Here is a 14,000-nt window from a genome sequence, read left to right as displayed (position 1 = left end):
GCTTTTCTGGCTCTTCTGGGCTTTATCTGTTTGATCACAAAAATTATTCTCGATCACATTGAGACGCTTGCCGAGCTCGTGGGCCCTTGAACGCCACGAAATTTTCTCTCATTGACTTGCAAAATTGCATTTGATAATAAAAAAATAAAAATAAATATAATTTTGTATTGTTTTCATTTTTTGTGTCTGGGCGCCCCCTTACGAGATGGAATGACGGAAGCCGAATGAGAAAAAGTATTCTATTACTCTGCTATGAGCTGCTCCAATTTCAAATCCTTTTTCTTTTTAGACCATGGCAACACTGGTGTAGGAGATATATATTAATAGCCGTTTGAAAAATGACGAAATGTCAAGATCCGAAACGGATTAGCAAAATTAAATGGGGAAAATCACAGTAGACAATGTGGAAAGATTACACATACTTAAGGTATGCATTGGTGCATCGATTCAAAATTGAATGATAATCACGGAAATCAATCTTGTTTTAATCAATAATTGAATTACCCTTCCCACTTTTTCATTTTTGGGCAAATTTTAAATGTTGCTTTAAATACATGATTTCGGAAATTGGTTTAGCGTTGAATATGTTTCTTTATTGCAGTCAATATGCTTGTCATGTTGTGTATTGAAACCGTTCTCATCAGTTTAGCAACATAAACAAAACTTAATTACATGACAATATCTTCCTTAATAGGCATAATAAAAAAAAAAAAAACTAAGTTCATGTATCACTAACGAAAGATTTGAATATGGAAAAATCTCACAATGGATTCGGAAAACATGTACAGTGTTATGTTAACTTTAAGTAATACTGTCACTTTTGAAGTGTGTGATGAATGGTCGTTTACAAGAACGTTCGCAGCTCGTCGAAAATTGCTGTGTTGAAATTCACGTCGCACGTTTCCTGTATAAACAAATTGAGTACATGAATACCATTACGATGCTGTCTGCGAGATCGTCCATATTTTCAGGGCCTCGATCATGCTCTCGAGCGCAATATTTTTATTTCGTCTTCCGTTCACATTTAATTGTATACTATTTTTTTATTTGTTTTTTTTTTTTTTTTTTTTCAGACGAAGCAATTTATAGATGTCTGAAGTTTCATGCGGTATTGCATGCCAATAAGTAGTCGAAACCAGAAACAAAACGAAACTTGCCACAAATTCCGCAAACGACACAGTTGATGGTACTTACTTTCGTTGTAGTGTGCTCTCTACCATGGGTGAGAGGATCATTTCCAGGCTGGAGGCTCTTCGATTTTTATTCATCGCATTCTCCGGATGTAGTGAACTCGATTGATAACCAACGGCCAAGTTGTCATTCTGATTTAGCATCCCACACACCAAGGCCAAAGCAACGCAACCCAACACGGACAACAACAACAACAAAAAAAAATCCATAAATATGATATGCGAAAGCAGTTGCATGCCAAATCCAAGAATCAACACACTTAACAGGGAACCAATTAACACTCGCCACACCAAGCACTGTATAGAATTACACGATCAACCAAGCATAACGTTAAAAACTATATCCAATCGTCCATATTCACGAAAGTAACGTAACGCTTCTAACAAGCATTATCCTTAGTTTAATGTATGCATAAGTTATTTTCATAATTGTGCTTGTAGTAATAGCAAAGGGAACGATTGGATAAAATTCAAGATTACTAACCGCGACCCATGCCAATACCAAGACTTTGAATTCTAAAAGTCATCTTACCTGTTGCGCAGCTGCGGGAAGATGTCGGACCAGACGGGGTAGGCTGGCATGCCAATTGGCAGGAGGATTATGGTCAGGGAAAACAAACGTCGGCGAAGGTTGAATAGCAAATTTGCCGTCCATCACATAGTTCTGGCTATTAATTCGTGCGTTGCCAGACCGGTTGCCCCGGCCCGGTAAGGTCTGACACTGAGACTGGGGAAAGCGTTGGTACTGCCCAGGTTGACCAGGATAATGAGGGTGAGTAGTAGTAGTAGTAGTAGTAGTAGTAGTAGTGGTAGGGTTCATTGCAAATGTCTGAGGTGTGACTGGCGTCTGCGGTCGTGTGACATATTTCGTCTGCATTGTCTGGCGCGAGAGCATGTCGCTGAAATGAGACTGCAACTGGTTGGTTACCGTAACACCGTTGGCAAGCGGAGACATGGGCATCGACCCTTTGTTCTTCTCCATTGAATGAACGGAATTGTTGCTACTACCACCGCTACCGCTGTGGATAGATGGAGTCGGCGTGCTGGGTACGTTCAAGCGAGGCAGGGCCATCGGGGCGGCGACTGAAGTCTTGCTAGCTTGTTGGATTGAACCGGCTGGAACAACCTGAGGACTGTTGCGAATAAACCAACGTGTTACACTACAATCCTATGAAGAACGTCAGCTATTAGAGCAGGCGAAATTCACTTACGAGGGGATGGAATGGTTAGCCGAAAATGCAGTTAAAGGTAGACCAACATGATGGGGGCTGATGGGGGCCGACGCGTTGGCCTGCGATGAGTACGGGTAGTGAAATCCGTTAAACGCCGATGACGAAGATGATGACGACGTCGAAGAATTGCTTGCTGACGGAGGTGGCACGGCTGGCGGCCCAGTTGCGGTTCGTCGATTGTCCTGATGATGATACTGCATATTGTGGTGGTTCATGCTGCTAGTGTTGTTGCCATACTGCTGTGCCGGAACGTGACCTGGCGTAACGCCAGGCTGTGCATAGTGGTAGCCGTTGGGAACCGCGCTGTTCCCCGGATGGTGCACCGAAGTGTTATTGGCCACGGAGTATTGAGGCGAATAAGAGGAAGACGTTTTCTGGCCAGCCGAGAAATCACCTTGCGGCCTCGTTGGTTTATTGGGCTTTGGTCCGGGTATCGGTGCTGGAGGGGGCCTGGACGGCAAAATAGGACATTTAAAAAATTAATTGGATGATTGCAAATATTTATCAGCGTCTCATCAAACGGCTTTTGCATGCCGTAAATTGGATAACACAACGGCATTAACTCCGTCCGAAGAAAAACAAAAGGAGCATGCCAAAATGGCCATGCAATCAAATGACGGCCATCGAGACGGAATGTCGATCGTAATCCCGCATCTTTGATGGGCTCAAGAATGCCATGTTTTTCTTTTCTTTCACAGATTTCTATTTTCGTTTAGGGAAGTGATTCGACCATATAAAGAAAAGTCATGCTGACAGTGCGCCCTTTTTTTTTCCTTTTTTTTTCTTTACCTTGTTGCAATAGGAGGAGGATTCGCATTGGGCGCTGTTCGAGCTGTTCGAGAGTGAGTAATAGATGAGTTATTGGTGTCACTGTCCGGCCGTCCGCGTGAGCGACTGACAGGCGGGATGGTCAGTGATGCGAGGGACTGCGCCAGCGCGTCCACATTTTGCGGAGGGGAGTAAGGCGGGGGTGGGCTATCGTTGTCCACTGATATGATCTTCCTCTCCTCCGGATACCTAATGGAAAATAAAAGCACAAAGTCAAGTGGAGTGCTACTTTGGTCATTTAAAATTGAGTTGAAAACATCAGACGAAAGGGAAATTATTCGATGAATAATAGATAAAGCTAGAATAATAGGAAAGTTTCTTTTCGATTGAATCATCCGTAGATGATGGACTTCCCACGTCTCTTATTCAATAAAACATGACCATTTGCTTGTTATTCAGTTGTTTTTTTTTATTTTTATCTTTTTTTGTTTTTTTTGTTGTATTATTATTTTACTCCGGCATCAAAGCTGCCATCTACTTTCTACTTTCTACAGAGGGGGGAATCAACAGACAATCCGAGAAACGGACAGGTGAATTTAATTTTGGAAGTCCTGATTCAACTCGTCATGGTCATAGGAAAGAAAACGTTAAGACTATATCCGAATCTTTCAATAGGCTGAAGCCTTGGCTTTTTAGATTGGCACAACATCTCCTTTTCCTCCATCATTCACCCGTCGAGAAACCTGTTGGCCGTTCCGAATAGAACAACGACTTTCCTTGTATATATTGAGGCTATTGTTGCGTTGTTATATTATCATTATCTTTCAGACGTTTGTCTATCGGCGGGGGAGCTCTAAAAATGGGGGTCCTGCGAATAGTTCTTTTTCATCAGGCGATTTTCAAGGATTGACCTCCTCCCAACTTTTCCATCATCAAAGCGGCCACATATGGAATGGGCATCGTCGGAAATCGCAACACCCGAGAGCCAATCGCCAGTGAATTATTGCCAATTTTTCCGTGTGTCGATTTTCGGACCATACGCTCTCCTCTGACAGGCCGGCCAAAACGGCCACAAGGTCAACGACATTGTACCAAAACAAGACAATCAGCTTTTTAATCACGTCATCTCATCAAGGAGTACGGACGTTGTCCAGCTTTACAGATGGCCCGACGCTTCATCCCAGTTTTTATTAAGTTAATCAAGTCTAACTGCATTAACGGACTCGTTTCAGTTTGGCGTGCAACTGTAGACGACCGCCACCTAGTGGGCCTTTTTTAAAACGGCTGATAAAAACCAAAACCAAAACCCCCCCTCAAAAAAAAAAAAAAACTTACGTCGTCGGATGTAAGTCACGATGTCGTTTTCGATTGAGATTATCAGCCAATTTACTCTGGTGGTCATTGCTGTCGTCCACCGTGTGGTGGAGGGCAGAAGACGGAACGGGCTGCGGACTGGTTACAACCTGGTAAGGAATTTCTCTCAGCTGGTCCGATGTGGAGCCGACTGGAGGATCTACCAGTTGGAATTGGAGATGCGGCATGATTTCACTCGGCAACAAGGGCTTGGCACTCTTCTCGGAATGGCGAGAGTGAGACCTAAATCATAATACCAATAATAATAATACAAATATTCAAAGATTTGTGAAGATTTAAAAGAAAAAAAAAACAAACAAAAAGGAAAACGATTGAAGTTAAACAAACGCGACCAAGCGGACAGAGTTTCAGAGCCGGTTTCACCTGAACTCGTACCTGTGCTTGTGATGATGCCTGTGATTGTGTTTGCGATGGTGGCGATGGCGAGAAGACGAAACCTGGGAATTGGTCTCCACTGTTGTCAAATCGCTTTGCGATTGATCCAGTAACGAATCATTGGCGCTTGACGTTGAAGTATTGGCCGCGTTCGTCGATGATTTGCGTACGGTGGCCTGTTGAATGGGCGGCTGTTGCACGGGAGTACTGGAAGCCGCCGGACGGACAGTTGCCGTCTGGCTTTGTTTTATACCTTGGCGTTCTTGAATTTCACGCCATTGGGCCTCCGAGTCTACAAGTTCATAAGTCGATCCTTGGCTACTCCGCCGTCTTTTGTCGTTTAAATAACAAAATTAGTTCATTTTTTCCCCCTCCCCCAATAAACGAAGGCTGTGCAAAATAGGAAAATTATAAAAGAATGAAGAAATTACCTGTTTCTCCTGTGAGAACGGCGGTTAGAACTCTGATGATCAGACTCGCTACCAGACGAGTCACGTGAAGAGCGATGTCTCCGTCTTCGGCTATTGCTGCGGTCCGACTCCGAAACACGTGATCCTTCACTTTCGTTGTCTGAATTATGTCGACTTCGACTTCGGTGATTCTTTCTGCTCACGGCCAAAAACGGAGCAAAAGAAGAAGCAAAAATGAAAAAACAAAACAAAAAACAAAATAATAAATCATTTTTCTTGAGAAATACAACGCCAAAGAGATAAGACCAAGACTGCTGCAATGTAAAAATTGATTCCGACTGACTTGCTCTAGCCATAAAAAGGAAAATGAAGTAAACAATAACGGCTATCGGGTAACGCCCCTTCTTTAGGTCGAATTTCAATATTCAGATCGAATTTATGAAGAGAGAACATAAGACAAAGACGCATCAGTTTTGTTTTTATCGTTCGTTTTTTTTTTTTTTAGAGTCACGGCAGCCAATTATGCAAATGGGACCAACAACAAGCTTGGAATTCAAATAGAAGAGTTGCGAAAATAGCGCATACCTGCGGTGCGATCGTGATTCGACGCTACTATCAGCGCTACTCGGACGTCTATTCTCTTTGCGATTGCGGCTGTGGCTTCGGCTGCGGCTACGACGCGAGCGCACCGACGACGCTTCCGTCCAGTTGTCTACTCCATTGCCCCCACCACCCAACACGGGTGGCTTCGCTTCGCCAATTTTCCTTTAGACATTGAATTAAAAAATAAACAAATCAATAAACTGATTAAACGACTGCATTCCGACCGCTAGACGAGGACGCCGTGTCATCCATCAGTGGATGAACAATTCCATAAATCAAATGAAATATTAGTTAGTTCAAACTTACGAATGATAGGGTGAAAGTAAGTTAGCCGTTGATGCGACGTCCAAGGTCTTGTCGCTATCGCTCGTACTGCACTCGTCCATCGGCGGAGGCGCCGCTGAAAAGGACAAACCAACAGATCAAATATTGAACTAACAAGTCCTCTTGATTAAACAACGACGCATCTTTCAGTCTCGAGCTTTTCTCAAGTTTGTACAGCAAATTTCGCTCGATTCTATTTTTTAAAATTCAGATTTCAAAAATGACACGCCGAAGCACCAGACGTTCGGCTGAAGAAAACACAAATAAATCACGAAGGTTGGCTAGAAAAAAAAAAAAATGAACAAGGCGATCACACAATGTTGTAGAGAGAAAAGAGCCGATTCACGGTAGGCAATTGTCGGCTTGAGCCACCTTCTTTTTCGCAGCGGCAAGGACACCCAGTACATTCGTCAACATTTCCCCATATGGTTATCGCTTTTCGGTGGTTGCTTCAACCTTTTTTTTTCTTCTTGTTTTCGGTATAAACAAATCAGATTCCCATCCTCCACGACCCCCAAAGTAACTTATTTTGGCAATTCTTTTTGAAATATCCCACTTGACTACGCTCTTCATTGTTGTTACGTTGAGGGTTATCTCGTGTGTCAACGTACATTTGCGTGCAGTACGCACACGTTGTGTGTCTGCGTTTCCTTGAACTTTTTTTTTTTTTTTCGTTTCTGCTTTGTCAGCGAATTTCCGAATAAGGCGGACTCTTCCGATGCCGACTAATTGCCGGTCGGGGCCGGCCGTTCGGTCAAATTGATAATTGGAGAGGAAAGAAGGCGTTCGATTCGGAATCCCATGTTCTCACCGTTCGTTATCCGTTTGTGTTTTGTATTTGGTATGCTGTTTCAAAAGAAACAAGGCCAATGTGTCATGTCTTTGTTCAGTCAGTCGACGTCTAGTGGGAGTATATGTGTACCAAACAAAGTTATAGGAGGCTCCGCTCCCGGCGAATGATGATGATGATATGCTCACTGCCTGACCTCGGCATTATTTATTTATTTTTTTTTTACCTCTCTACGAGACTCCCCTCCCGAGATGCTCCGACATTATCATTTTTTTTTGTGTGTGTCGGGTTGTTGTTATTGTTGTTGTTCCTATTGGCTTGTTTTCATTTACCGACTCGTCTCTATGCTAATCCTATTAAGGCAACTGACATCCCAGAATTTTTCAATTCTTTTGGGTTTTCCTCCTGTCCCGAGTCCCAAGGAGAACATGTAGGATAGAGATAAGGAGCCGCTTGTTTCCAGCTTCGGTCGACCACCTCCGCCAGTGTAACAAGCAAAGACAGCGGAAAACAAACAACCAACTTAATAGACAACAACAAGGGGGCCAAAAGTAAAAAAAAAACAAAACACGGAATGAAACAAAACGCAAACAAAATAGATATCATCAGTTTTAGCCAAATGAACAGACAGGCAAGCCTCCAAACAGAAAACAAAAGAACCCCGAAGACCAACATGCAAAAAAGAAAGAAAAAAAAAAAGGTGCATGATTATATGTGTTTATAGGTATAGCCTTCTGAAAGATTGAAGGGGGGGAATGAATAATGGATGAAGGAGAGTTCGCTCGAAAAAATTTGAAAAAGAATTTTTTTTTTTGTTAAAGAAAAGAGAAAAAGCGAAAGGGAATTTGAAAGAAAAAAAAAATGATATGGGAACAAACTTACGGTGACTGGCTCCATCGACGATTCTTCGTTGGTGGCGCCGCGATGGCATCCGCCGGAACTGCGGGGGGGAATTGTTTTGAGATTCCTGTTGGCCGTTGAACGACGTCGGCGCAGCGGCTCCGCTCAGTTTCAGAAATTTGCTACCGATGCTGTTAAGGCTATTTTGATTGCCATTGGTGTTGGTGCCGGCAATGGTGGAGGTCGACGCGGACGTCAGTAGCGGCCCCGACATCTGGACGAGACGGAAAAAGGCCAAATGCTGCGAACAGCATTTGTACAGCGATTTGCAGGCACTCTTTGACGGAGTTTCGAAACCGAATGTGCTCTCGTCATTCTACAAAAACCAAACAAAAACGGGGAAAAGTTAAACAACAACAACAAAAAAATATCTTCTAAAATATGCAAACAACATGAGCAAAAAAAGAAAAATGTAATCACAATGATAAGTAGAAATGAAAGGCAGTAAGATTGAGAGGCGTAGAAAGAGCCCCCCAAAAAAATGAACACAATACAAGGTTCCATTGCGCCATTAATAACAGTTCTCATCATCCGTACGCCAGCCCCAACAACAACTTTCTACATCCACTACGGTGCTAATTTCCAGCCGTTAAGCTTTACGCTTTATTTGGATGCGAAAAAAATAGATGCAACTACGCATATTATATATATATTTTTTTATCTTCTTCTTCTTCTTTTTGCTGTACACTCTGTTGTTGCACGCTCATTTCTGACTCCGAGCGATGCCTTACAAGTTAACTCTTAAGGTTTATGTACAGTGCTGGAACCCGCCTACTATCCAGCTAGCGTGTCACGGGCTAATTAAATCACCGAGCGAGAAAACGGTACGTTCCAAAAGAAAAAGAAAAATGAAAGAAAAAGATGAAGGGGAGAGAGAGAGAATGAACGGCCAAGAAAATGGGGTTTCCGTGTGTTGTTACTAGAAAATGCTCCGTGAGTGGGCCATTAGACGATGCGACCAACCGACCGCAGACGTGGACGCTCCAAGGAGAGAGGCAATGAATGAAAAAAAGAAAAAAAGAAAGAAAGCGATGATGAGGACTGAAGAAGAGGACGAAAAATGAACAAGAGCAAAGGCACCAGAGCAAAAGAGAAATTACGGGGGGGAAAGGGGTCCGTTGCCTGGAATGACAATCTACCGCTGGAATCAGAGCGCTCCTCCCCTCTTTAATGACTTCAATTACACAGCGTCATTATCGTCATCATCATTATCAACACTGTAACACTCTTGTCCCGAGAAAAAGTTTCAAAAAAAAAGAGAGAGAAAAAATCGTTAAAAATTTAAAAAAAAAGTCGGACATCTGCGTCTTTGTGCTCTGCTCAAATTCTAAATTGAAAAAAAAAAAAAATGGGAGAGGGAAAAAACTAAACACGTCCAGTAATTTCAGTGGACACCTTCTCCAGTTTCCCCTTATTTCTTGTCCCCCCTCTTATTTTTTTTTACTTTAAATTTTAACACGAAAACATTAAACGTTGAAAATGACTTTTTTTTTTGTTAACGTTTCAAATTGTTGTTAGTTGCCTGTTGTAAAACGCTCTGCATCTTTTCGTTGTGTACAGTCTCCTAATTTTGTTCCCCCCTGCCCCCTTCCAACAGGGAGATGCTAATCGATCCTCGTCTCACATTCACAATTCCCCCCTCTGTGTGTGGGATTTATTTATTTTTAAATCTTATTCTACGGCTCTGTCTTTTTTTTTCCAACCCGAAATAAGAATTTCTCTAAAAGTGGAACGTTCGATGTCGCCTTACTCTTTAAAAAACAAACATGGACGGAATGGAATGCGACGAGAAAATGCAATTTGTTTGTATACTAACGGTCAGAGTTCAAACGTCTCACCGGCGCCGCAGCCAATATCTTAGCGGAATGGATGAGCTGGACAGGGCCACGGGCCAAGTGGTGTAACCTCCATACCATAAGCCAACGCTTAATTTTTTGTTTTTTTTTCGTTTTGTACGAAAATATAAATATATAGTGTGTATACAGACCCACAGGTATAGTTTATTGCCTGCATGAAACCTACCTCCCCCCTTCCCCCTTTTCTTCCCCCCACTGGTCACTTAAGGTAAGAGACAGAGTTAACAAAAGACATTTTGATACCGAAGGTATTTAGAATTTTGTTTTTTTTTTTCGTTTCTTTTCTTGGGGGGTAAAGTGAAATGGGAAAAAGGAAAAAAAAAAGAAAATGCTTGTTGAGTTAATGCCCGAATCGAATGGCCACACAGGCACGCCAAGCCAAGAACATAACTGTCTGTCCCATTTTGAAAAGAAATCGAATAAATCGACCAACATGGCTGGAGCCAATAGCCATTATAAAGAGCCCAATCTGCCAATATAGCCAAATATTAGTCTTCTGACTGTAAAAAGATGTTGCAACATTATACGCATTCACACGTAGCCAACGTTAGGGGAGAAAAGAAGAATAGCTAAGAAGAAAAAAAAGAAAAATGTGTTGAAAAAAAAGGAGGAAGAAATAGACAATAAATAGTGGGAATAGGTGTGTGTGTAAAAATGACTCACGCTCTTGTCACGGACGCGCAGCATGAAGTATCGGCCCTTGAACTGGATCTTGCTGATGCGCGGCCTGTTTAAATCGGGTAAAAACAAGACAAGATAAGCAAATGAGCTTGTCAAACATCATCATCGCGAGTCAACCAAATTTGCCCAATCAAATGAGGGACACAAACACATTTGAATTGCGCCTGCTGTCGGATATCTACGAAAAATGCATACAAGAACAACGAGATAAAAACAAAACAAAACCAATAACAAATGAAAAGTCTCTTTGATTATTCCGTCTCCGTTTTGTTTTTTGCGGAGAAGACAAGACACAACAAGATGTATGACCATGAACGAGGAGTGCCATAACTGCCATATAGTGGCAACAACACCAACAACAACACACACAAAAAAAAAAAAAAGGTAATTTTTTTTGCCCCTGTCGTTATTGGAAAATTACATAGCGATTTTTGCATATCTTAATGTTAGGGAGTTCACCTCGCGGCCATTCATCTTCTCATTGTGATGCAATCTCTTGCGAATCTCAATAGGGCACGTTTCGTCATCCTCATTACTTGGATGTATTTTGTGTTTTTCTACCTTTTCTTTATCAAGCTAACAACTTTCTAGACGAATTTACATGATGTCGTTCATCAACAATCAGCTTGAGAAACTGTGCTCGTGATTGCCTGAACGCGTATACAGCTACCGGAGCAACGATGGCAGCCATGACGCTCAAGCGAGTCTATTTCTTTTTGAATAAAATCAAAAGAAATGGGAAACAGGCACGCTCAATGCCCATTAACATCACCCATCATTGTTGAAAGTAAGTTTTGTTTTAATTAAAAAATTAAAAATTCTGTTTTTTTCGTTTGAACTTCCGACTGTCTGAGCTGCGAAAGTTTCAAAATTTCCTTTTCAAAACGAACTTCTATTTTGAAAAAAATCGTTTGTTTTGAAAATGACGGCTGCAACAAAGAAAGCCAAGGTCTTTTAAGAATCGTTCAATATAGTTCGCGATCGACGTTGAAGACGAAAGGCAACAACATTTGCAAGAGCGCCCCAAAGACGACGCAAGGTTCGTTTACTTTGAACAACGTCTCCGTCGGCTGATGCAATCCAAAATGGGCTCGTTTGGCACAGCCGTTCCTAGCCATTGTGTAGGTTAAGTATCGGCAAAAGTAGCCCGAGGAAAAAGAGAGGCAATTTTCTTATTTTTTCTTTCTCTCTCTCGACATGGCACACATTTTTTTGTTGCTTTGTTAAAGGACCAAACATTTCCTTTTTTTTGTTGCGTATCTTCCTTTTGCCAACCAACGAGGAAATGTCTATAAAAATAAAAATACGGGACGGTAGAAGGACAGGGACTTACCAAAAATAATTGCCCACTTTGGTCTTGTTGCGTAGAACGATGATGCCGCTCGGTGTGAGGCCCAGGAAATATTCCACCGTATCTTCACCCTAAAACATGGAAAAAAAAGAGAGAGAGAAAGAATTACACGCGTTGAAAAAAAATATGATGTTTATTGACCACCTGTTAAAAGTTTTTTTTTTTTTTTTGAAGTTAAAGTTTGTTTGCCAAAAAGAAATGAAACAAACGCATACAAAAAAAGGGGCAGATTTTGAAAATGTCATTTCCTACACGACATTTTTTTTTTTTTTGAAATGTGTTTTGTTAAATGTCGAGAAAATTCTAAATGGCTGAATATTTTTCAATTTTTTTTTAAAAAGACGTTCGTCACACAAACACTGAAGACTTTTTCTTTTTGAATATTAATGGCGGGTTGCGGCATCGGACGAAAGGAGGGCTTTGATTGGCTGGGCGGACACTGTCGGTTTATTTATTTACTTTAAGTTTATTCTTTTTTATTTTATTTCTTTTTTTCGTGCATCTGTGAACGGAAAAAGTTGTACTCTTTAAAAAAATAAAAAAAATAAATGAATGTGAATTGCCCGCCAATCTCTTTTTCCTTATCCACCTTCTGTTCCCGTACGGAAAAGAAAAGAAAAAATGCTGAATAAATAATGACCGTCGTTTGCAACTGTTGATGTCGAATCCATCATGTACTCGCATGAATATACTACACGAAATCACGCACAAAAAGAAAAAGAAAACGTTACTGGCGGCGGCTTGTTGGAAGGGAGGCGCCATGTTTGTCAGGCGGACGGGGCGAAAACATCAACCGGCCTAACGAAAGTGGACGTGGCCATCCACTTCAGAGCACACACACACACACACACACACAAAATGGTCGTGTTCACGATCTACGTGCATAACTAACTCGCAACTTGTTTCGTCGGGACAAAAGAAAAAAACAAAAACAAATTCAAATCAAATAATAAAAAAATAAAATAAAAGGGCGCCAACAGTTTTTCAAAAGTTAGATGGGGGTGCAAAACGGGTAAAAGCTTTCAACCCTCTCTGCTCAGTTTTATCTTTGGTATCTTTTGATTTTTAGAGTTTCTCAACAGGTAAGAATGAACCCCCCCCCCCCTCGACATAGTAAAATAAAAATTCTCCCTTTTTATTTTCAAGGCGATTCATTCGACACGCTGTAAATTATCGCTTTACCTTCGCCCCCCCCCCTCTCTACACACTCCATTCCTACACGTAGGGAAAACTTGTTCTTAAAAAAAAAAAAACATTTTTTTCATCGACATTAGACACGCACAGAGAGGGTAGCATTGGTATCAAAGTGGTGTACACCCTCTATAAATATACTGTGCTATGCTCATCCGGATGGGGTGGGGGGCAATATAAAATGACGACTGTTAGTTCAATTGTGTTCGACTTTTCATTTTAGAAATTCCTTTTTTTTTTAAGTTTTCGTTTGAGTTCTATGGATAATAAAACAACACACATTTTTTGTCGTTTTCAAACAACGAAAAGAGGGCGAACAACAACAACAACAAAAAAAAAGGAGACCTGTGCGTGCACGGTGTCTACGACTGTCTACATAATAAGCCACTTCTTTTTTTTTCTGTTGTTGACGACTTTGAGTGCAACATTCAAAGAGAAATGCTACCCAAAAGTTGTTTGTTTCTTTTCTTTTTTGTTGTTCTAGAAGAGAAAAGGCACAGCAACGTAAAATGGTAGCCAAGTCAAACCGCCAAACAATTGAATTTTCATTTGTGTACATTTCGTTTTTTTGTTTGTTCGCTACTTCGTTGAGAAATTTTGAAAAGAAAAAGTCACAATTTCTTAGAAAGAAAAACGAGCTCACGGTCCCCCCTCCCTCCTACGTCCGACAGGTGCGTTTGTGTGTGTGTGTGTGTGTCATCTATAACGCCGTAGCATGTACAGTATATATATAGGAGAACAAACACACACACATAACAAAACAAAACAATACGAAAACCTTGGGAGATCTGATTTCACCGCCTGAGGGACGTCAGTGAGCGTCGTCTCACCATCAATTCATTCTTTGTTTACTTCTTTCATTCCGTTGATTTTCGCAAAGATTTCTCACATGTGCGTATTCTCAGTATTATTATCCTCTTTCTCACGCCACCACTTTCATTTGAAATGCCAATTC

At 41.4% G+C, this 14,000-nt stretch overlaps 1 protein-coding gene across 6 annotated transcripts in view; it reads right to left on the bottom strand.

Moving 5' to 3' along the window:
- Positions 1-607: 607 nt before the first annotated feature.
- LOC116919522 (band 4.1-like protein 4) overlaps positions 608-14,000 on the bottom strand; it is a 38,137-nt gene continuing 24,744 nt past the window's right edge. For 3 of the 6 annotated variants that reach the window (XM_045171606.1, XM_045171604.1, XM_045171605.1), the window contains 13 exons: positions 11,837-11,925; positions 10,486-10,549; positions 7,949-8,282; positions 6,259-6,352; positions 5,935-6,114; positions 5,371-5,544; positions 4,940-5,269; positions 4,526-4,786; positions 3,212-3,439; positions 2,402-2,872; positions 1,723-2,323; positions 1,195-1,322; positions 608-904 (listed from right to left, as the gene is read on the bottom strand). In XM_045171606.1, the coding sequence (XP_045027541.1) occupies positions 889-904; positions 1,195-1,322; positions 1,723-2,323; positions 2,402-2,872; positions 3,212-3,439; positions 4,526-4,786; positions 4,940-5,269; positions 5,371-5,544; positions 5,935-6,114; positions 6,259-6,352; positions 7,949-8,282; positions 10,486-10,549; positions 11,837-11,925 (2,970 nt within the window). In that variant the 3' untranslated portion in view covers positions 608-888. The remainder of the gene's footprint in view (positions 905-1,194; positions 1,323-1,722; positions 2,324-2,401; positions 2,873-3,211; positions 3,440-4,525; positions 4,787-4,939; positions 5,270-5,370; positions 5,545-5,934; positions 6,115-6,258; positions 6,353-7,948; positions 8,283-10,485; positions 10,550-11,836; positions 11,926-14,000) is intronic. The other 3 variants (XM_045171608.1, XM_045171607.1, XM_045171609.1) reach the window with 3 other exon arrangements.

The sequence above is a fragment of the Daphnia magna genome, linkage group LG3, assembly GCF_020631705.1.
Source record: "Daphnia magna isolate NIES linkage group LG3, ASM2063170v1.1, whole genome shotgun sequence".
In the NCBI taxonomy this organism is placed as follows: Eukaryota; Metazoa; Arthropoda; class Branchiopoda; order Diplostraca; family Daphniidae; genus Daphnia; species Daphnia magna.
This window is presented reverse-complemented; position numbering and strand designations above follow the sequence as displayed.